This window comes from Scyliorhinus canicula, chromosome 1 (assembly GCF_902713615.1).
Source record: "Scyliorhinus canicula chromosome 1, sScyCan1.1, whole genome shotgun sequence".
Lineage (NCBI taxonomy): Eukaryota > Metazoa > Chordata > Chondrichthyes > Carcharhiniformes > Scyliorhinidae > Scyliorhinus > Scyliorhinus canicula.
The window spans coordinates 133,334,251-133,357,142 of record NC_052146.1 but is presented as its reverse complement, the minus strand read 5'-3'; the positions used below and the strand labels follow the sequence as shown (position 1 = coordinate 133,357,142).

General features: G+C 46.9%; 1 protein-coding gene across 1 annotated transcript; it reads right to left on the bottom strand.

Annotated features, from left to right (window-relative positions):
- Positions 1 to 17,289: 17,289 nt before the first annotated feature.
- LOC119967599 (elongation factor 1-alpha 1-like) lies at positions 17,290 to 22,145 on the bottom strand. Its single transcript, XM_038800336.1, has 8 exons — positions 21,990 to 22,145; positions 20,343 to 20,505; positions 19,907 to 20,086; positions 18,867 to 19,163; positions 18,522 to 18,672; positions 18,147 to 18,403; positions 17,762 to 17,996; positions 17,290 to 17,659 (listed from the first exon to the last, which is right to left on the bottom strand). Exons 2-8 carry the CDS (start codon positions 20,484 to 20,486, stop codon positions 17,541 to 17,543), a joined length of 1,383 nt encoding a protein of 460 aa, XP_038656264.1. The 5' UTR covers positions 20,487 to 20,505; positions 21,990 to 22,145; the 3' UTR covers positions 17,290 to 17,540.
- Positions 22,146 to 22,892: the final 747 nt, after the last annotated feature.

Below are 22,892 nucleotides of genomic sequence, written 5' to 3'. Positions count from 1 at the left end.
CCTGATCACTCCGTTCGATTCCTTAACCAATAAGTGGGCGAGGATCTGGTTGACTGGGCATGTCCCAAGCAGCCATTGACCCCATTGTTTGTGTTTCCCTTGGACAGGGAGTGGCGCCGAAATGTCTGGGATTGTCCCAGTTGCTGGAGTATCAGTCCTTTGTGTTAGGGGAGATGGGCCATCACCTGCTAATCGGCTGATTAACATGTTAATGGGCTGGGGTTTCAATACCATCTGGACGTTGCTGACAAATATGCATTTCAGGCTCAGAACCTGCCTGACTCTTGGCTTGTCCATTTTACCCATCAGTCTTTGTGAGTTGCTCTGCACTTAGCTGGAAGTGGCATTCCAGATGGCTACACTCTGTCCTCTTGATCCTCAACACGAAGCGTGAAGGATCACAATACTGGGTCTTCTTTGTTCTCTTGGGATGCTGGGTACCCTTAACCAAGGACAGGTTCTACTCTACTCTGCCCTATGGGTCCAAAAACATTTCCTGTATTTCCATAAACAACACATGTCTAAGAATTTCTAGGGGGCCATTTAACATTCAGTAAACGGGAACCTCTAACTGCCTCTAACTAGACTACACTCATGCTGCTATTTACAATCCAAAAACTTACGTTACAATACAAAAAATATCCGACAGCAGCATCGCATTTCTTCCTATCACTGACACTTACATAAACAGAAAAATAAACTTTATTCACAAAACAACAACCGTGGAATTTATTAAAGAAAAGGTTCAGAAAGAGTGTGGGGTTTGCTGGAGTCCGAGGAAATGTATATACTGGGGGGTGGGAGGCTCTCCGTCTCCATTTCCGCAATCTCATTTTCTGAATGACGCTGTACAATATGGTTATTACTAGTAAGTGTTCCACTGTGTAGGACAGTGAATACCACTTGATGAGGTTCTCACACCATGTGGGGGTGTCGGTGGCTAGGTGTGTATGCGGTGTAGTGTCCAGGCTGGGGGGTGTTGTGTTGGGTGGTCGTGTTTGGGCCTGTGTGGTGAGGGGGGTAGAAGTAGGTAACGCGCGCAACAGGACTGTTCCAGCGACGATAAATGATGCCGATCATCTTCATCTTGTTTTGGTTTTCCTTCACCGTCGAGTGTCTTCCTATTTCTCTGTCTGTTATCATCGTATTGTTTAACATCTCGTATTTCCGTCTGTGTCTCCTTAATGTCAATTCTCCCATTGTAATCGTCACCATATGTGACATACCTCACTTTTTTTTAAAACCACCATTTGCGAAGACAAGACATCCCAAAAAAAAATTCTGTGTCACAGCGTGAGCACTCTCGCAGCCTGTGGTCGATGAGCTGGGTGGGCGGACAATTTCTCCGTCCTCTGCAAACTTGTTTTTCCAACCAAGTGTTTCTTAACATGTAAATAATATGTGGGGGAATAGCAACCGAAGGGTTGCCGGGAAGGGCAAAAGTAGTGGCAAAGAGCATTCTTTAGACCACAGGACTCGAAAAAAACAGAACAGGAGTTTCAAAACCAAGTAGTCGAATGGGGTGGTGCGTATGATCCGCGGCAGGGCAGAATGGGTGGGATCCCCGTGTAGAGTGGTGATCGGTGCCGTTGCTCCACTACCCGAGCTTGGCTGACCAAATGTATAGGGGGTCCCCAGGCAGGGTGGGGATCAGTGCCGTTACTCCACTGCCTGAGTGACCTTCCAAGAGCGGAACAAATTTGTAACAATATGGGTTGCCGACAAACTTGTTTCACTAACTGCCATGTGGCGTCAGATGAGTAATTATGGCTGCATCAATAAATTTGGTGTGAGACGTAAAGAAGAAACACTATCAAGAAATTCAGTGTGATCGACACGAGTAGTCGCACAAATAACAAACATTCAACATCTAAAAATAACGAATTAAAGAAAAAAAAGGCGGGCAGGCTCCATCAGAGTACAGGGTAAATCTCCATCGGTTCCTGATTCTCATTATTTGGACACCTCAAGATTCCATTTGAAACAGATGTGCAAAGGGGTTACCATGGTGGGAGTCAGACTTGAAGCTGTCCCATCTCCCGGGTGCCAAACTCCATCTCCCGGGTGCCAAACTCCATCTCCCGGGTGCCAAACTCCATCTCCCGGGTGCCAAATTCCATCTCCCGGGTGCCAAACTCCATCTCCCGGGTGCCAAACTCCATCTCCCGGGTGCCAAACTCCATCTCCCGGGTGCCAAACTCCATCTCCCGGGTGCCAAACTCCATCTCCCGGGTGCCAAACTCCATCTCCCGGGTGCCAAACTCCATCTCCCGGGTGCCAAACTCCATCTCCCGGGTGCCAAACTCCATCTCCCGGGTGCCAAACCCCATCTCCCGGGTGCCAAACTCTTTCATGGAGTTTGTGTGCTAACCCGGCGTGTGCCAATGTGGTGTCCATTTCGTAATTTCTCGTCAGGCGACAGGAATTGTCACGGTGCCAGTGCTTCATGGTCCGTAGGGAGATTGTCAGGGGGGTGTCGCTATTGTCGGGTGGCGGGTCAGGTTCCGGAGTGGGCAGATGAAATGTTTCAAAGGGGCTGAGTGTATCATCGTCGGGGTGTTTGTGACTGTAGTGACTGGGGCCTGGTTTGAGGGATCTTCGTTCGGGTCTCTCAGGGGCTTCGGTAGTGTCGCTGTCGCAGTCGCTATCAGCCGAATCGAGCGTCAGGGTGAAATTTGATTCTGGGGGCGTGGTCAAGGTCTTGTCTGTGGACGTGCTGCTGCTGCTGGGGGAGGGGGAACTCAGGTTGTCAGTGGGCAGGTCCTCAGTGTCTGCCATTACCAATGAGATATGCACTGCGTTCCATAAACCTTAAGCTGATTTACAGGGAACCATCCTGATTTTCCATTTGGATACGTGATTTTATAAACCGAGGGGCTTGCCTTGTCTGAAATTGAATAGGGTCCTGCAAATGTTGGGGAGAGGAACAAACTAGGGTTGTACAAGGTGATCATTACTTGCTGTCCGACTGTATACTCTGTTGGGTGAACTGGTTTATCAAAGCAGGCCTTACTCTGCTTTCGTTTAGTGCCTAGTCGAACAGCTGCAGCGAGCTGTGCTGCTTTAATATTGTCTACCATGTGCTTTCTCATGGGTCAGGGCGGTGACTGTGGGGTTGGCCAAATCAAGTCCAAATATGTATTCGGTACCCTTCCTGGGTTGTCCGGTCATGAGGGTATGGGGGGTATATCCTGTAGAGCTTGACACTGTGTTCCTAATAAACATCAGTGTGAATGGGAGCACCGTGTCCCATGTTGTATTGTGCTGCTGCACCATTTTCCTAAGGGTGGCTTTTAGCATCCGATTCATGCCGCTGGACTGCGGGTGATAGGCAATGCGGAACTTTTGTTTAATTCCAAATATTGTCATAACATTTTTCATGACTCTTCTCGTAAAGTGGGAACCTTGGTCTGACTCAATAGAACGGGGGAGTCCCCATCTTGTAAAAATCTGTTCTGTTAAGACCTTTGCGGTGGCCTTGGTTGTGTTTGTTCTCAATGGGAACGCTTCGACCCATTTCGTAAATGTGTCTATTACTACTAACAGATACGTGTAACCATTTCTGCAGAGAGAGAGGGGGGGGGCAATATAATCTAATTGGAGGTTTGTCCATGGGCCGTTTACAGGGCGTGTGTGTCGGAGCACGGCTTTTCTCGCATACCTATCGGGGTTGTTTTGGGCGCAATTTAAACAATTTTCGACGTCGTGGAACATGTCGGTTTTCAACTCGGGCCACCAGGGGTCTGAGGTGGGCAAGGGTGGATTCAATCCCTTGATGTCCATGTCCGTTATGGAACTTACAAATTATTTTGTTCCTGTCCTGGGTGGGGACTACATAAACTCCATCTTTTAAAACGATTCCCTCATGGACCGTCAAAGAATTTCTGAACTTCTCATAGGGAGCTGGGAAGTTTCCTTTTAAAATCTCCTTCAATGTTTCGTCGTCTTTTTGTGCCTGGGGTAGGTCTTGGATGTTGGTCTGTGAGGCCCGAAATGCATGTCCTGGGGCACTCTCGGGGGAGGGGGGGGGGGGGGGGGGGGGATTGCCAAAAGCAGCCATGTTGTGAGCCTGCCTTTGCTAGGACGTCAGCTTTCACATGACCGGGTGGGGAGGAGCGATGGTGACTTCTTACTTTGATGCCGTATTCTCTGCCTTTAGCTGTCTGAAAGGTATGTTTTAGTAGTGGGGCTGAGGGTAGACGCTTTCCGTCCGTAGAAATAAATCCTCTCGATTCCCACAGGGGTAGGAATTCCGTAAGGCTGTTGCAAACGTACAAACTTTCCGAATATATGTTTGCAGGGGTCGGGAATGAATCGGGGTGCTGGACAATATAAGCAATGGCTGCTAACTCGGCTGCCTGCGAACCTAAGTATCCAGGCAACTTTAAAGCTATCTCTTCTAAAGCGTGTCTCTGCGCGTCCTCTACATAAATACCACAGCCTGTTATCCTTTTTCCCTCCAGGACTGTGGAAGATCCGTCTACATAAATTCTTAGGACCTTGTCTGTGGGCTGGGGTCCAATACCTGTCTTTCTTGGTGCCGACTTTGGAACAAAGGGTCCTGTGGTGTGTTTTGGGGCTACGATATTGCACTCGTGTGGTGTCCCTGAATAATGCAAGTTATCAGCCAGAAACGTGTCCGTTCTGGTCCGTTTTACCGTGATGTCGCGTCCCTGTAGGAGTAGGGTTCATCGCGATGATCAAATTTCGCTTACTGTGCCATCTTTTAGTCTGCCGTCCAATAAAAGCTGTGTCGGGGTGTGCTCGGTCAAAATGGTTACTGGGTTGAGTCTGGTTATGTATGAGAAGTACTGTACCGCCCAGAAAACTGCTAATAGGCGCCTCTCGCAGGCTGAAAATCCATGTTCGACCGGGTCTAAGACTCGTGAGGCATAGGCTACGGGTCCTAGACGATCGTGCCTTCCCTGCAGGAGTACGGCTGAAAGGGTTTGATCTGTGGTCGCTACTGCGGGGAGTGTGGATCAGGGGCTTGCAAAGCGGGGGCTGTGCTCGGGGCGCGTTTCAATGCATCCACGGCATCCGTGTGCTGTGGAAGCCATTTCCATGGGGCCTGTTTCTTTAGGAACTCGGAGAGTGGGGCTGCCGTTGTGGCGAATCCGTCGATATGGTTCCAACAATAGCCGACCAGTCCTAAAAATGACTGGAGGGCTGTAACGTTTTGGGGCAAGGGCAAATTTACGATGGAATCAATCTGTTTGAGTTCTGTTTCACGCTTCCCATGCGTGATGACTGTACCTAAATAAGTGACCTTTTCTTGAAGAATTTGGGCTTTCTTGGGGTTAATTTTACATCCAATCGTTGTAAGGAGTTCCAATAATTCCAAAAGAAGCAAGATGTGCTGTTCCTTGGTGTCAGTCTGGAGGAGCAAGTTGTCCACATACTGAACAAGGCATTCAGGGCGGGAAAATTTAGATAATCCGTTTGCCAATCGTCTGTGAAAGACGGAGGGGGAGTTATGGAAGGCACGTCCACGTGTACTGCTGTCCCTGGAAAGTGAACGCAAATTTATACTGGCATGCTTTGTCCAGCGGTATGGACCAAAAGCCATTACTGATATCTAACACGGAAACATTTTTTCGACTGGAGTCCCTGTCTCAACATGGTCTCGGGACTTGTGGCAATGGTGGGGGCTGCTAGGGGAGTTACTTTGTTCAATTCTCTGTAGTTGATGGTCAGTCACCATGATCCATCGAGTTTTCTTATAGGCGCAATCGGGGCATTATTTGTCGATGCAACGGGTCAAATGATGCCTTGCTTCAATAAGCTTTGAATTACCTTGGCTATCTCTCCCTCGGCTTGCTGGGGGAAGCCGTACTGTTTCTGGGGCTTTTGATCGAGACCTATAATGTTTACAACATCTGGGATTTTACCGCAGTCGTGCTTGTGCTGGGCAAATGCTGTCTTATGTCTTTTTAAGACCTCTCGAAATGTTTGGTCTGTGGTAATGGTTTGTGGATCAAACCAGTACTCTCCTACTGAGCTGATTCTATGGGCATAATCTCCTACTGTGAGCGTGGCGGGGGCTCGTGCTGCTCTAGCCATTTTCCATATGCATCGGTTAACTGGGCCAAACGGGAGGTTGTGTGTACGCATCAAATCGATACCTAGAATGATTTCTGGTGCCTGGGGCAAGTCTACTAAAACAACCAAATATATTGTCCTAATATTACCAAGCTGTACGTCCACAGGGACTGTGATGTGTCCTTGCTGGAAGTGACCTGTAAAGCCACAAGGGTAATGGTGTCCGTAGTGGGCCAAATCTCTTTCTGGAACATGATGGATTGCCATCGGCTTACGAACCTTAGTCAAACTCTTTTTATGAATCTCGGTCAGGCTGTCCCACCAAGTCTGTCCTGTGCTGCCAGGACCTGTCTCTTCATTCGCGCAAAACTCAGACCATAGGGGCCATCCTTTCCCCTTTAGGTATTTCCTCTTCTTCCCAAATGGGACACCGTTCTGATCTATTGGTCGCTGCGACCTCGGGCTCTTGTGGATACATAAGGCGTTCCATTGCCTTCATGGCCATCCTTACAAATACTCTTCTGTCTCTTACCGGAAATTTGGAACGAGGGGAATAAAGCCCTGGTGCAAACACGGGTACGGTTTAAGCTATTTTCCGGTTTACGCAACTCCCGAACGTTTCACGCAACAAAATCTATCGAGTTTACCTTGTATCCCTTTGTTAGTATGCATGCAAATTACACACTTCCGAATTCTGGACGTTTGATCGATACTGGCTTCACTTGTGGTTTCTTTCACTTTGCCAATTTGGATTCTAATTCAAATGCTTTGGTGGGTTCTCTCGGAGTGACACGGTCACTTCTGGGTCGAGTCCCGTCAGATGTTGCCAAAACTGTTGTGCGTTTTCTCTACTACTTGGTCTTTCCTGTGGCTCTGTTCCAATTAGGACAATCAGTGGATTTGCCTTCTTTCTATATTGTCTATGTCCAAATGCTTAGAGTCGCCAGGTATCGAATGATACCACCACAAATTTCAACCAGCTATCAATCAAAGAGCCAAACACCAGTTAGTTAGTTTAAGGTCAAGGGTACTTTATTTACAGACAATCAATCATGCAACATAAACACTACTAGTCAACTACACCTATTACTAAGACAACCTGTACTTAACTTCGGGCACCCGGTTTAGGTCAGGAAACAATCGCCGCTGTTCAATTCAGGATCTCTTGGGTTCGAAGTGGTAACTGCTGCTCGGCTGGGCTCGTCCTCTGGTAGTTGCCGTTGAACTCGAACTTGCTTCTGGTGTTGCTGCAGTTGGCGATGGCCATGACCGGGGTACCAAGGCCAAAGACAGCGAATATATGGCGAACTCTTCCTTTATACTCGGGGAGTTTTGCGCTCTTTTGGGCGGTCCTTTGATTTGGGTCTCACTAATTGGGTGATCCCTGATCACTCCGTTCGATTCCTTAACCAATAAGTGGGCGAGGGTCTGGATGGCTGGGCATGTCCCAAGCAGTCATTGACCCCGTTGTTTGCGTTTCCCTTGGACAGGGAGTGGCGCCGAAATGTCTGGGACTGTCCCGGTAGCTGGAGTACCAGTCCTTTGTGTTGGGGGAGATGGACCATCACTTGCTAATCGGCCTGATTAACATGTTAATGGGACAGGGTTTTGATACCGTCTGGACTTTGCTGGCAAATATGCATTTCAGGCTCAGAACCTGCCTGACTCTTGGCTTGTCTATTTTACCCATCCGTCTAGAGTTGTTCTGTACTTAGTTGGAAGTGGCATTCCAGATGGCTACAAAGGGTCCTTATACAGCTTTAAAATGAGGGAGATTGTGCCTGTGCCAATGTTGGGGGGAGCACTCCCATCTCCTTTGCTTCAATGAAAGCCCTTACCAACAACGGTTCCAAAGCCCTTGAGAACATCTCATAAAATTCCACCGGGAACCCATCCGTTCCCTGGGCCTTACTCAATTGCATCATTTCCAAACCCTTTACTACTTCTACAAGCCCAATTGTGACCCCCAGGCCCTCCACCAGCTCCTCATCACCCTTTGGGAACTCCAACCCTCCCAGAAACTGCCTCATCCCTTCTTCCCAGGCTGGGGGTTCCAACTCGTACAATTTGCTGTAAAACTCCCTAAACACCCCATTCATCCCCGTTGGTCCAAGACCGTATTCCCACCTGTGTCCTTCACTTTCCCAATCTCTCTCGCCGTCTCCTGCTTCCTCAACTGGTGCGCTAACATCCTGCTCGCTTTCTCCCCATACTCATATACCGCCCCTCTCACCCTTTGCAACTGCCCTAACGCCTGGATAACAACCTGAATTCCATTTGCAACCTCTGCCGTTCCTTTAATAGCCCTTCCTCCGGGGCCTCTGCATATTTTCTGTCCACCTGCAGGATTTTTTCCACTAACTAGCCATTCTATCTCCACCCGATCCGCCATCTCCCTGTGTGCCCGAAGCGAAATAAACTCCCCCCTGACCACTGCCTCCCAAACTGTACCTGCCCCCATGTCATTAATCTCAACATACCCCCAGATGGCCTTCCTCACCCGCTCACACACCTCTTCCTCCGCCAACAGCCCCAAGTCCAGCCTCCATTGTGGGCGCTGGGCACCCCCGCCCTTGCTCACTTGTAAATCCGCACAGTGCGCGGCATGGTCCGACACCACTATTGCCGAATGATTGACATCTACTACCCCTGCCAACAATGTCTTATCCAACATGAAGAAATCTATTCGGGAGTACACCTTATGCACATGAGAATAAAACAAAATTTATTTCGCCCTCGGCCTCCCAAATCTCCACGGATCCACCTCCCCCTCCCATGTGCTCCATGAACTCCCGAAGCTCCTTAGCTGTAGCCGACACCTCCCTGATCCAGTCTCGGATCCAGGACCATATTAAAGTCCCCCCAACCCCCCCCCCCCCCCCCACCCACCCACCCATAACCCATAATCAACTGATGAGAGTCCAGGCCCGGAATCTTCCCCAGCACCCGCCTCATAAATTCCACATTGTCCCAGTTCGGGGCATAGATGTTTCCTAACACAACCAGCAACTTCCAATTTCCCGCTTACCATAATGTACCTTCCCCCAGAGTCCGCCACTATATTTCCCTTCTCGAACGCAATCGCTTATTGACCAAAATCGCCAACCCCTTCGTTCTAAAGTCCATTCCCAAATGAAATGCTTGCCCATTCCATCCCTTCCGCAGCCTAACCTGATCTCCCACTTCAATCCTCGCACGTTCCACGTGACCAGCCTGGTCGGGGGGCACACTGCATCCCCCACCACCGCCGATCATTCATAGTCCCTCCTTGGGCCAGCCTCTGGCACGTGTCCTGCACCTCACCGGGCCCGCCCTCGGACACCCACTGTCATCGATCCTCCTCCCCTTATACTTTAAAAGCTCTTCCCCTGTCAGCAGTGCTCCACCTCACCCCCAAATCCCCTAGCAACAACCCTTGTCCTCATCCCCCACTGACCTTCCACTCACCCCACATAGCGCCCAGCTAGCCTGACAGCCCCCGCCCATGGCACCTAGCACCCTACCCCCCACTGATTCCCCTCCTCCCCACTCGAACATTAGTGCAAACAAGCAAAAACAACCCCTCCCCCAGCCCAAACAAAGAGACCAACCCCCCCCCCCCCCCCCCATCCCCTAATAAAGAACAAAGCTGAAGGCGAAAAAGAAAGAAATGGCCCCAAACATAAGTTAACAGGAGCATCATCACAGCATCTCCACCAGTTCAAAGTCCACCTCCTCCTGCTAGTCCATTGTCTTTAACAAAATCTACTGCCTCCTCTGCCGAACCAAAGTACAATTCCCAGCCTTCGTAGGTCACCTACAGGTGTGCCGGGTACAGTAGCCCAAACTTCACTCCCTCCTCGTAGAAGGCTGCCTTGACCTTGTTAAAACTCGCTCTCCTCTTGGTCAACTCTACACCCAGGTCCTGGTACACTCGCATTTCACACTCAGGTGTGGCGCCTCGTCTGCCTAGCCCCCCTCATTATTTACTCCTTGTCCAAAACTGATGCAACCGCACCACCATCACCCTCGATGGCTCCTTCCCCTGGGGCTTCCTCATTAGCGTCCTGTGCGCTCGATCCACCTCCAATGGCTGTGCAAATGCACCCTCCCCAAGTAGCTTCACCAGCATCCTCCCCACATATGTGCCGGCATCAGCCCCTTCACTCCCCTCTGGCAGCCCCACGATCCTTATGACCTGCGTGACCAGTCCTCTAGGTATCATAGAATTTACAGTGCAGGAGGCCATTCGGCCGATTGAGTCTGCACCGGCCCTTGTAAAGAGCACCCTACCTAAGCACACAGCCCCACCCTATCCCCGTAACCCCACCCAACCCAACCTTTTTGGACACTAAGGGCAGTTTAGCATGGCCAATCCACCTAACCTGCACATCTTTGAACTGTGGGAGGAAACCGGAGCACCCGGAGGAAACCCACGCTGACCCGGGGAGAAAGTGCAAACTCCGTACAGACAGTGACCCAAGCCGGAAATCAAACTTGGGACCCTGGAATAGTGAAGCAACTGTGCTAACCACTGATCGCGTATCAGCCCATCTCCACTGCCATTATTTAAAATTAAGGAGATCGAGGCCTGCAATAACAATAGGGGAAGCAAGCACCTCTTGCTCCCTCGTCTCATTAAACACCCTCACCAGCAGAGACTCCAAGTCCCCAGAAAACTTTTTGAAGACTTCCACTGGGAACCCATCCGGGCCCGGGGCCTTCCCCGCCTGCATCCCTCCAAGCCCTTCTGCCACCTCCACCAGCCCAATGGGGGCTCCCAACTCCTCCACCAGATCCTCTTCCACCCTCAGAAACTCCAACCCCTCCAAACATCACCTCATTCCCTCTACCTCCTATAAAAATCCCCAAACACCCCCACCAGATCCAAGACTGTGCTCCCCCCCTCCCCCATCCTTCACTTTTCCAATCTCCCTCGCTGCCTCAGTTGATGTGCCAACATCCTACTCGCCTTTTCCACATATTCATAGACCACCCCCTTCGCCTTCAACTGCCCTACCGCCTTCCCCGTAGACAATAACCCAAACTCCATCGGCAGTTTCAGCCGCCTCAACTGTCCCGCCTCCGAATACCTCCTGCAAGATCTCCTCCGCTAACCTCACCATCTCTGCCCACTCCGTCTTATCCCTGTGTGCCCGTATTGAAATAAACTCCCCCCTTACTACTGCCATCAATGCCTCCCACAGCGTGGCGGCCATAATCTCCTAGCCCATTTATATCCGTTCAGCTCCCCATATCTCTGAATGGCTGCCCTCACCCACTCACAAACCTCCTCATCTGCCAACAGTCCCATATCCAACCTCCACTGCCCTCAGATATCCACCATCATCGGCCCTCCCCATACCACATCTTAAAAGCCCCTCAGCAGTCCCTCCCTCCCCCCCACACAAAATAACAAGCCCAACCCTCATCAATACTCCAACTACCAGCACACCCCCCACTGCGCTGATAATCTCACACTAATCCACTTTAAAGCCATCTGCCAAATTTAGTCCCATTCTCCTAGCCCATCTATATCTGTCTGTAAGCTCTATCTCCTCTTCATTGTCTGCTTTCCCAACTATTTCAGTATCACCCGTAAATTTGGCTATGTTACTCTTCCTTGCAGATCATTTATATAGATTGTAAAGTTGAGATTTGACAACGGCCCCTGCGGCACCCCACTAGTTAGTTTGCCAGTCAGAGAAGGATCTATTTATCCAAATCCTCAATCCAATCTAGTACTCTACCCCAATCACCTGCGATCTCACCTTCTGGATCAGTATTTTATGTGGCGCCTTGTCAAAGGCCTTCTGGAAGTGTAGATATACCACATGAACAGCTTCCCCATTATCCACCTTGCTGGTTACATCTTCAAAGAACACAAGCCAATTTCTCAAGCATGACATACCCTTCAGAAAACCATGCTGACAATTGTGGATTGAGCTTTGTCTTTCAAAATGTTCAGTCAACTCCTCAATGATTGGTTCCAGCAACTCCCCTCACCACAGAGGTCAAGTTAACTAGTCTAGTTTCCTACTTTTTGCCTGCCCTTTTGAATAGGAACATCACATTAGCGTGTTTCCAATCCACCACGACTTTTCCAGAATCCATGGAATTTTGAAATATCATAACCAATGCATACACCATCTCTGCTGCTACCTCCTTTAATCCCCTAGCGTGCAGGCCATCGGAACCCAGGAATTTATCTGCCTTTAATCCCATTAATTTATTCAATCCCTTCTCCCGAGTAATGATAATTGCACTACGTTTTTGGAAATTTTTCATTTTCGTCTACCGTGAACAGAGGCAAAATACGGCTTCAGTGCCTCCGCCATCTGTGTTCCCCGTTATTACATCACCTTTGACAAAGAGTCTTGGACTCGAAACGTTAGTTCTTTTCTCTCCCTACAGATGCTGCCAGACCTGCTGAGATTTTCCAGCATTTTCTCTTGCGTTTAAGATTCCAGCATCCGCAGTAATTTTCTTTTATTGCCTCACAGTACTTTAATTTACTGCTGTCCATGTGCCTGTCTAAGTCGCTTAAATGTCCCTAATGACTGACTCCACCACCTCTGCTGGCAGTGCATTCCACACACCCACCACTCTCATCTCCCCTGTACCTTCCTCCAATCACTTTAAAATTATGCCCCCTCGTGACAGCCATTTCCACCCTGAGGAAAAGTCTCTGGCTATCCATGCCTCTCATCACCCTGTACACCTCTATCAAGTCCCCTCTCTGCCTTCTTCGCTAGTGAGAAAAGCCCTAGCTCCCTCAACCTCTCTTCATAAGACATGCCCTCCAGTCCAGGCAGCATCCTGGTAAATCTCCTCTGTACCCTCTCCAAAGCATCCACATCCTTCCTATAATGAGGCGACCAGAACTGGACACAATATTCCAAGTGTGGTCTAAAGCTGCAGCAAGACCTCGTGGCTCTTAAACTCAATCCCCCCGTTAATGAAAGCCAACACACCATACCTTCTTAACAACCCTATCAACCTGGGTGGCAACTTTAAGGGATCTATGTACATAGACACCAAGATCCCTCTGTTCCTCCACACTTCCAAGAATCCTGCCTTTAACCCTGTATTCAGCATTCAAATTTGGCCTTCCAAAATGAATCACTTCACATTTATCAAGGTTAAACTCCACCTGCCACTTCTCAGCCCAGCTCTGCATCCTGTCAATTGTAACCTGCAACAACTCTCAATACTATCTACAACTCCCCCAACCTTTGTGTCATCAGCAAATTTACTAACCCACTCTTCCACTTCCAAGTCATTTATAAAAACCACAGATGAGGTCCCAGAACAGATCCTTGCGGAACACCACTGGTCACCGACCTCCAGGCGGAACGTAAGCTTCCTTCTGCCTCTTGACTCAACGCTCCACTTCTGTCATCCAAGGCTCCTTCACCTTACCATTCCTTCCTTGTCTCTGTGGGACAAAACAATCTAGTTTTTCTGCTAGTTTTCTTTTGTGGTTCATCTTAGGAAAGAGGTGGTGTCATTGGTGCCTCTGGTGCTGGAGTTGAATGATTTTCACAGTAACCTCACTGCAGTGTTAATGTAAGCCTACGTGTGACATGGATATATTATTGGTCTATGCTCAAACATGGCATGCAAAATATTTGTGCTGAACTCTTAAAGTGTGCACTACTTTCCTGTTTTTGTAACTTTATCCAGTTCTCCCTTTTGGTGGGGCTTTTGGAAGTACCCTGCATCAAGTTATGTCCAATGATTGTATTGATCCACTTGTACAGCTGTTCCCCTCTGGATTCATGAATATTGAAGCCTTTACTTTTACTTGTGGTGCATGTACCATTCCTGTGGTTTTGTTGCAGTTTCTTTTTAATTTAGATTACCCAATTCATTTTTTCCAATTAAGGGACAATTTAGTGTGGCCAATCCACCTACTCTGCACATCTTTGGGTTGTGGGGCCGAAACCCATGCAAGCACGGGGAGAATGCAGCAGGGCTAACCCACTACACCACCGTGCTGCCGCTTTGCTGCAGTTTTAAAAATGTTTTAAAACTCAACTGGTCTGGAAGCCAAAATTAACCAAATCCAATGGGAAACCTTTAAATAGGATACAAATAAACTCAGTACATAAATCAAGTTTGTAGCCCAAAAAGACAAAACCTGTACCCATCAAAAAAGTAACAAGGAAGTTAGACAAAGGAGAACCAGTAGACATAATTTATTTAGATTTCCAGAGGGCTTTTGAAGGTGAGCCCATGATGTTATGGGCAAGATCCTGGTATGGATAGAGGATTGGCTGACTGGTAGATGGCAGAGAGTGGGGATAAAGGGGTGTTTTTCAGGATGGCAGCCGGTGACTAGTGGTGTACCTCAATGATCTGGAGGAAGGAACGGAAGGCAGTTGCTAAGTTTTCAATTGATACAAAGATCTGTAGCCGGGCAGGTAGCATTGAGGAAGCAGGCCAGGCTCAGAGACTTGGACAGGCTAGGAGAGTGGGTAAAGGTGTGGCAGATGGAATACTATGCGGAAAAGTGTGAGGTTAAGCACTTTGGAAGGAGAAATGGAAGCATAAGACTATTTTCTAAATGGGAAGATACTTAGGAATTCAGAAGCGCAGAGACTTGGGACTCCTTGTTAACAATTCTTACGGTTAACTTGCAGGTTGTCAGCAGTTAGGAAGGCAAATGCAATGTTAGCATTCATGTCAAGAATACAAGACCAGGGGGCAGCATGGTGGCTCAGTGGGTTAGCACTGCAGTCTCACGGCGCTGAGGTCCCAGGTTCGATCCCGGCTCTGGGTCACTGTCCGTGTGGAGTTTGCACATTCTCCCCGTGTTTGCGTGGGTTTCGCCCCCACAACCCAAAGATGTGCAAGGTAGGTGGATTGAACACGCTAAATTGCCCCTTAATTGGAAAAAAATTAATTGGGTACTCTAAATTTAAAAAAATACAAGACCAGGGATGTACTTCTGAGGCTATATAAGGCTCTGGTCAGACCTCATTTGGAGTAAAGTGAACAGTTTTGGCAGTATCTAAGGAAGTGTGTATGTGCAGCCTTGGAATGGGGCCAGAGAAGGTTCACACGAATGATCCCTGGAGTGAGGAGCTTGTCATATGAGGAACGGTTGAGGACTCTGGGTCTGTACTCTGGAGTTTAGAAGGATGAGGCAGGTGGGAATCTTATTGAAACTTACAGGGACACTGCATGGCCTGGATAGAGTGGACGTGTAGGGAAAAACTAGAAGCAGAGGACACAATCTCAGACTAAAGGGACGATCCTTTAAAACAGATGAGGAATTTCTTCAGCCAGAGGGTAGTGAATCTGTGGAATTTTTTGCCGCAGAAGGCTGTGGAGGCGAAATCAGAGTGTCTTTAAGACAGAAATAGATGGGCAGCACGGTGGCCAAGTGGTTAGCACAACTGCCTCATGGCACTGAGGTCCCAGGTTCGATCCTAGCTCTGGGTCACTGTCTGTGGAGTTTGCACATTCTCCCCGTGTCTGCGTGGGTTTCGCCCCCACAACCCAAAAAATGTGCAGAGTAGGTGGATTGGCCATGCTAAATTGCCCCTTAATTGGAAAAAATAATTGGGTAATCTAAATTTATAATAAAAACAGAGATAGGTTCTTGATTAATAAGGGGATCAGCCATGATTGAATGGCGGAGCAGACTCAATGGGCCAAGGAGGAATTTACACCCTAAGTTGAATAGCAAGAGGGATTCAAAATTATATGGGATTGACTTTTTAAAAACATTACAAATTTTGAGTACCCAATTTTTTTTCTAATTAAGGGGCAATTTAGTGTGGCCAATTCACCAACCCTGCACATCTTTGCTTTGTGGGGGTGGGACCCACATAGAATGTGCAAACTCCAGTGATCCAAGATCAAATTCAGTTCCTCATCAGAGGCTGCAGTGCTAATCACTGCGCCACCCCATGGAGAAACTATTCTGGACAAGTGAACCATTATAATAATCTCGATTGTCACAAGTAGGCTTACATTAACACTAGATAGAAGTTACTGTGAAAGTCCTCCAGCCGCCACATTCCAGCACCTGTTCGGGTAGAATTCAGTATGTCCAAACGACCTAGCATCTTTCAGTACTTGTGGAAGGAAACCAGAGCACACCCACGCAGAACATAGACTCCGCAGTGACCCAAGCCATGTAATTGAACCTGCCCCTGTGAAGCAAGTCCTACCCACTGTGCTACCATGCCACCTATTACCAGTTCAAACTTAAAACTAATTTGTAAGTGGAGAAGTTGCCAAAACTTACCCGGATGCTGCCAGAGCTGGAGATGAGTTTTGTCTTCCTTAAAGTATTGAAGATTGAAAGCGAATCTGGTACAGAGGTACATAAGAATTGAGTGCTACAGATTTCTATCAGAAGCATCAATAGCATGGTACTATGGCACAGAGGATTCTATCCCACTGTCCGGGTAGTTTACACATTCTCACCGTGGCTTGCATGGGTCTCACCCACACAGCCCAGATGTGCTGAGTAGGTAGATTGGCTATGTTGTCCCTTAATTGGAAATTTAAAAATACATGAAGCATAGAGGATACTCTGCCTGCAACAGTAGTCTAGTCAGAAACTCTTGTTAACACTCCAAGTATTGCACTGCCATAACTTCGAGGGCTATAGGCCAAGCATGGGAAAGTGGGATCGGTCAGAATTGTTGCGACACTTTCTATCTCCTCTAGTGCTGGAGGAAATTAGAGACATGTTTTGCCTTCTATGGAGATGTAAATACATTATAAATGTTATAGGACAGAAGCCCATGTGGGTGTATTTAAAATACATCTGTTATTTTCCTTAAAGATTCTAATGCTGCACTTTGGTGTCCTTCCGTTTCCATTATCCTGTTGGCTTACATGCTACTGCAGAAATGTTGCAGTCCAAAAGTAAAAATAGGTTAATTGCAAGGTGGGATGAGAGGAAAAAGGCAAAACCCAGTCTAAATTAAACTCCCCATGTGTGGATACCAGAGTGACTACATCCTTCAAGGACAAAATGGAACAAGAGTACTACACCCAGTCCATCCAACCAACCATGTTTCAAATACATCCCCCATCCCATCCTACTGAATGGAGGTCAATATTCCTTCACCCGAGTAAGGAGCTGCGCTCCGAAAGCTCGTGTTTGAATCAAACCTGTTGGACTTTAACCTGGTGTTGTAAGACTTCTTACTGTGCTCACCCCAGTCCAACGCCGGCATCTCCACATCATATTCTTTAGAGCCGTTTGACCTCACCACATTACCATTTTGGAAAAAGTCAGTCAACAAGTTTTGTATATTTATTAGTTTTAAGTTGTTACACAACCAAAACAGTTTGTCACCTAAGTGAAAAGGGTGTTTACAAATACATCAAGATTCCACCATTCCTCATCCTTTCCTTCTGAATTTCTTTCTATGCATTTTTATCAATATCCAGTCCCTCATCAATACACATATTTGGCTGGTAACAAACAAGCGTTTTGGTGGTGTCAGTCTCAACTGGGCTTGCTGAATCAGAGTGGCCAATGGTGATATTCACTTCTTTAATAGTTTACTTGCAGCCTTGGTCGTTTTGACAGCAGATTCCTTCTTGGTAACACCTTTGATCACACCTACAGCCACAGTTTGTCTCATGTCGCGGACAGCGAAACGACCTAAAGAAAGAAAGAAATAAAGAAAGATTAGGCCTCTGTACAGAGTGTGCGTGTCCAATTTGAAAAGAAAATGCAATCCTAACCACCGAAAGGGAAACATACCAAGAGGTGGGTATTCAGAGAAGCTCTCCACACACATGGGCTTGGATGGGACCATTTCTACGATGGCTGCATCTCCAGACTTAACGAATTTTGGACTATCTTCCAACTTCTTGCCAGAACGACGATCAATCTTCTCCTTTAAGTTACTAAACTTACAGGCAATGTGGGCAGTATGGCAATCAAGTACTGGGGAATAGCCAGCAGAAATTTGTCCAGGGTGGTTCAGGATAATAACCTAAAATCATACAGAATCACACACATCATTCAACTTATCTCTTCATAAACAAGACACAATCGCAAGCTAGCTTTCCAGAAGCCTATGGCTTAACGGAAACATTCTTATTGCAAATTCAAATGGAGATATAATATTAACACATCCTCTCACCTGTGCAATAAAGGAAGACGCTTCCATTGGTGGATCTTGTTTGCTGTCACCGGTAACATTACCCCGACGGATATCTTTAACAGAGACGTTCTTCACATTGAAACCAACATTGTCACCTGGTAAGGCTTCCGAAAGGGCTTCATGGTGCATTTCCACAGATTTCACTTCAGTGATAAGATTGGCAGGAGAAAAGTGCACCAACATACCAGGTTTCATAACACCGGTCTCAACACGACCCACTGGTACTGTACCAATACCTTTAACATACACAGGAAGAAACTGTAATTAGACATTTGGTGTTTGCCTTCCATGGAGATGTAAATACATTATAAATTTATGAATCACATGAATGTTATATATCATAACAAGACTTACCACCAATCTTGTAGACATCCTGCAAGGGCAGACGAAGTGGTTTGTTTACAGGGCGCTCTGGAGGTAGAATGTGGTCGAGGGCCTCCAAAAGAGTGTGTCCAACTACCTTGCCGTCTTTCCTAGTAATCTCCCAACCTTTGAACCAGCCCATCTTTTTTTTAAAAAAAGAATGAATATTAGCTACGTAGGAAATCTTTCACGAGACACCCAGAGCTAAACATTTCAACCCCTACTATGTAAAGTAAAATAAGTCTTCTAAAGTTACAAGCAGTCAAACAATATACTGTACATTTACCAAGATGAATTGTGCTCAAAGTATATCTAAGCTACAATGATGAGACTTACATTTATACTGGTTTCCAGCATATTGTCACCATTCCAACCAGAGATGGGGACAAAAGCTACAGTATTTGGATTGTAGCCGATCTTCTTGATGTATGTGGTGACTTCCTTTGTGATTTCCTCATATCGTTTTGCGCTGTATGGTGGCTCAGTAGAATCCATCTTGTTGATACCAATAATGAGCTGCTTCACACCCAGGGTGTAGGCCAACAGGGCATGCTCTCTAGTTTGTCCATTCTTTGATATACCAGCTTCAAACTCACCCACACCGGCAGCAACAATCAGCACAGCACAGTCAGCCTGGGAGAAAACAGATCTGTTAAAAATCTTCGTCTGTTCAGGGAGATCTCAGGAATATAACAAACTGAACAGGGACTCCTGTTGGGGCATGATCACCATCAGGAGTACTGTTCATTCTCAGTCAACAACACAATAAGCAACTGCAAAGACATGTTACAAAGTATGGATAGAGCTAATGCTACCAATGCTTCCACAAGGTAAATGGATAATTTTCAGGTTGGTAACTAGTGGAATGCTACAGGAATCAGTGTTGTGTCCTCATTTTACCATCTACATTAAATTGTCTGAAGTTTGCACATACTCCGTGTCAGAGTGGGTTTCAGCCACACAACCCAAAGATGTGCAGAGCAGGTGGATTGACCATACTAAATTGCTCCTTAAATTTGAAAAAATAATTGGGTACTCTAAATTTATTTTTTGAAAATTACCTGAAGGGACCAATACAGTTAACAACATGTAGATCAGTTGTGAGAAGAGCAGCTTGCTGCAATTGCACAGGGGAAACAGTTGGTGAAAATGTACCTAGAATAGTGTAGTTTTAATCTCCATAAAAAGGAGGGATGTAGTTGCATTAAAAGGTCAGAAAATCAAGTTGATTCTTGAGATGAAAGGGTTGTCTCACGAGGAAAGGTAGAGTCTTGACTCACTAGAGTCTAGCAGCTGGAGGTCATTTTATTGGCTGATCAGCAACGGCAAAAAACTTCAAGATCCCAAATATATGTGCTGCAGGACTGATTATGTACCTGTGATGTCCCAGTAATCATATTCTTGATAAAGTCCCTGTGTCCAGGGGCATCAATGATGGTGATGTAGTACTTTGAAGTTTCAAATTTCCAGAGGGAGATATCTATGGTAATACCACGTTCACGTTCAGCCTTCAGCTTATCCAAGACCCAGGCATATTTGAAGGATCCTTTGCCCATCTATAGGAATACAAACATATGTGAGGCCAACCAAAGTCCAGGAGCATTAGTCAATAAAATATAACCATGCACTGTGCAAGCTCATTTAATTCAGTTATAGAAGAAACCATGCACTGTGCAAGCTCATTTAATTCAGTTATAGAAGACTTAACCAACAATCCCATATACAGCTATACTTTGCAGAAGTCCTAACAGAACAATTATACCCATGGAACCACATCATATTTGATGACAACACAATATTTGAAAAACTAACCTCTGCTGCTTCCTTTTCAAATTTCTCAATGGTTCTCTTATCAATTCCACCACATTTGTAAATGAGATGGCCAGTGGTTGTAGATTTACCGGAGTCGACATGTCCAATGACAACAATGTTGATGTGCACCTTTTCCTTGCCCATTTTCAAGTCAGCGTGAATTCTGTTAAAAAGTAAAATGTTTCTTAACCAGAGTACATAAATGTCAGCGAACTAATGGGATCTTGCAAACCTTGCATTTAGATACACGAGGTTTAATGCCTTATGGAAAGCAGACCATCATCTGTTAAAATCAAAGTTTTTTTTCCCCAGCACTATTTGCAAAACACAAAACGGTACTGTTTTTTAAAAATGCTTGCGGCTTCAAGCGAGGCCAGTTTTTAAAAAAAGCGAACCCTGGCCAAGTACGATATCACATCCTGCGAGTGAGTCAATGGGGACGTGGCAAGTGGCTCAGGGAAGAGAGGGTTAGTGCCGTGACATTGGAAATACAGCCAACGCCAGATGGCTCCCTAACCCAGAGACAGGTTAAAGCACTCGGGGCGAAGGCGGAGGGGTTGCCTCTGCTGCAGGAACACATGTGGTGTGAAGTCGAATGAATTGGCTGAACCGGAATGTAACACGCCCGGAACAGCTTCTGCAAAATCCAAGAGTTCACTACAGAAAACATACTCGTAAATTAATTGGGGGATGGGATATGTTTTGGGGGGGGGGGGGGGGGGGGGGGGGACACTAGAGTTCCAAAGAATGAGCCGCGGTAATCGACCCAGCGTGGAGTTAAAAAGAAACATTATGTACTTTTGAAAATAAATTCCCATGTTTTGTTTTTGGACAAGTGCGGGAGGCGGTGCCCGAGTCGATCCGGAACGAGCGGCTCCGGGGCCATTGTTGCATCAGACGGGGAACAATGGAGCCTCCGGCACCTCTCCACACAAGCTAGAAGCGCCGCCGCCGCCGAAGAACATCACAGAAAATACACGGCCACAAACGTGGCAGACATCGGGCAGCGACTAAAAATCGGCTCGATGTCGCCGGATGGCGACGTTTAAAACTCGGATTCAAGCAGATTGTCCGCCCACATTCTCAGCCTCACAAAGAGGCGGCCTCGAAAATCCACAGCAGGCCCCGGGCCAAGCAGGAGGCCCCGTGTCCAGCCGCTCCCGACGACGAACCGGCACTTTTATCATATATTATGTAATATATTTAAAGCCATTTTACGAACGATTTTTCCTCATTTCAAAAAGGCACCCGACATCTACTCCGGGCGGGTTGATGTGAATTTTTTTTAAAATGAAGAATTGTCCAAATATGAAGCAGTTCGGCCCCGAGGTGCCCGGGAAAATGGCGGTGGTCAAGGGTACTCGCCACACCTGAAAGCCAAAAATATTCGCTACATCATCTGCTGGAAAATCAGCATCATTTACAGGAGGCCAAAAACCGAACGGATGGCATTTTTAAAAAACCCCTCCATTAAATCGGATGCGCTCCTGGGAGGGTCTGGAAAAAAAAAGAGCGAATAGCTTAAAAGAAACCGAATCCGCCCTGGTTGAAGGGATGCAAAATAACCGCGGGCCTAGTCTACATTCTCTGCAGTTTTTAAGCAGCTTTCCCTTTTTTTCACCCCCCCCCCATCCTCTCAATAGTTACCGTTCAGCGGTGGAGCTGCAAACCTCCCTTAGGTTGACTCGGAGACTAAAGGACCGAAGAGATGGCGTCGACGGAATTTATAGGCCACAGGGAAGGCGGGCGGGCCGCTGACGACAAAGGCGCATTCCTGCTGCCCGCCCCCTTCCTGCTCCTCTCAATGGCGGAAAGAAAAATGCACCGTGTTCCCCCTCCTCGCCCTTTACTATTTTAATGTGATTTTGCATATACTGTAGTATAAAGCAAACCAAAAACACACACAGCTTAAAATGCCACATCGTCCATTCACTTGTTTCTTTTTTGTTACAGGTGGTCCTTTCACAGAAACCCTTTGCCCAGGTCTAGTCAGGGTTGCCACCCATCCGGTTTTGACGTAATTTCTTTTCCCTTTGAGTGCCTCTAGAAGTTTCTGAAGTACAAACCAGATGCCAGAAATCGGATTAACTTCTTCCATCGACCTTATGCGTCACTGAGGTTTCGAGCATTTGTTGTCAGAAAAGCAAACATCTGAACTTCAATTTACTTTCGCGTGTGGTTTTTAAAAATCCATTTGCAAATTAGCTCACAAGTATCAAAAACGCGGTGTTTATTCCGCCTCAAGTGAACTAAAGGCAGCGATTCGTCAACCTTTAATTTCACGATAGTGTTTTTATTTCAAACAATTCGGGATTCTAAATGTTGGGAATACTCAGGATTTCGAATCATTGCTATAGCTCGCTTTTGTACAGGCCACTTGATAGTTGAAATTGACGAGTAAAAATCTTTTTAGTCACTATATTTTAAATATGTACTTGCACAGGAGTGAGCCTGTGAGCAAAAATCAGAAATAGTTCTGATTTTATGAAAAAAATGCTGGCAATTAACAAAATTCATTATCAAGCTTTATATTTATTTCTCATGGCTGTA

Coding starts and splice junctions, on each gene's coding strand:
- LOC119967599 (XM_038800336.1), bottom strand. CDS start 20,486: ATGGGCAAGGAAAAGGTGCACATCAACATTGTTGTCATTGGACATGTC. Junction 19,164..19,906: donor TGATTACTGGGACATCACAG/GTACATAATCAG, acceptor GTTTTCTCCCAG/GCTGACTGTGCTGTGCTGAT. Junction 17,997..18,146: donor CGTCTTCCTTTATTGCACAG/GTGAGAGGATGT, acceptor GTATGATTTTAG/GTTATTATCCTGAACCACCC.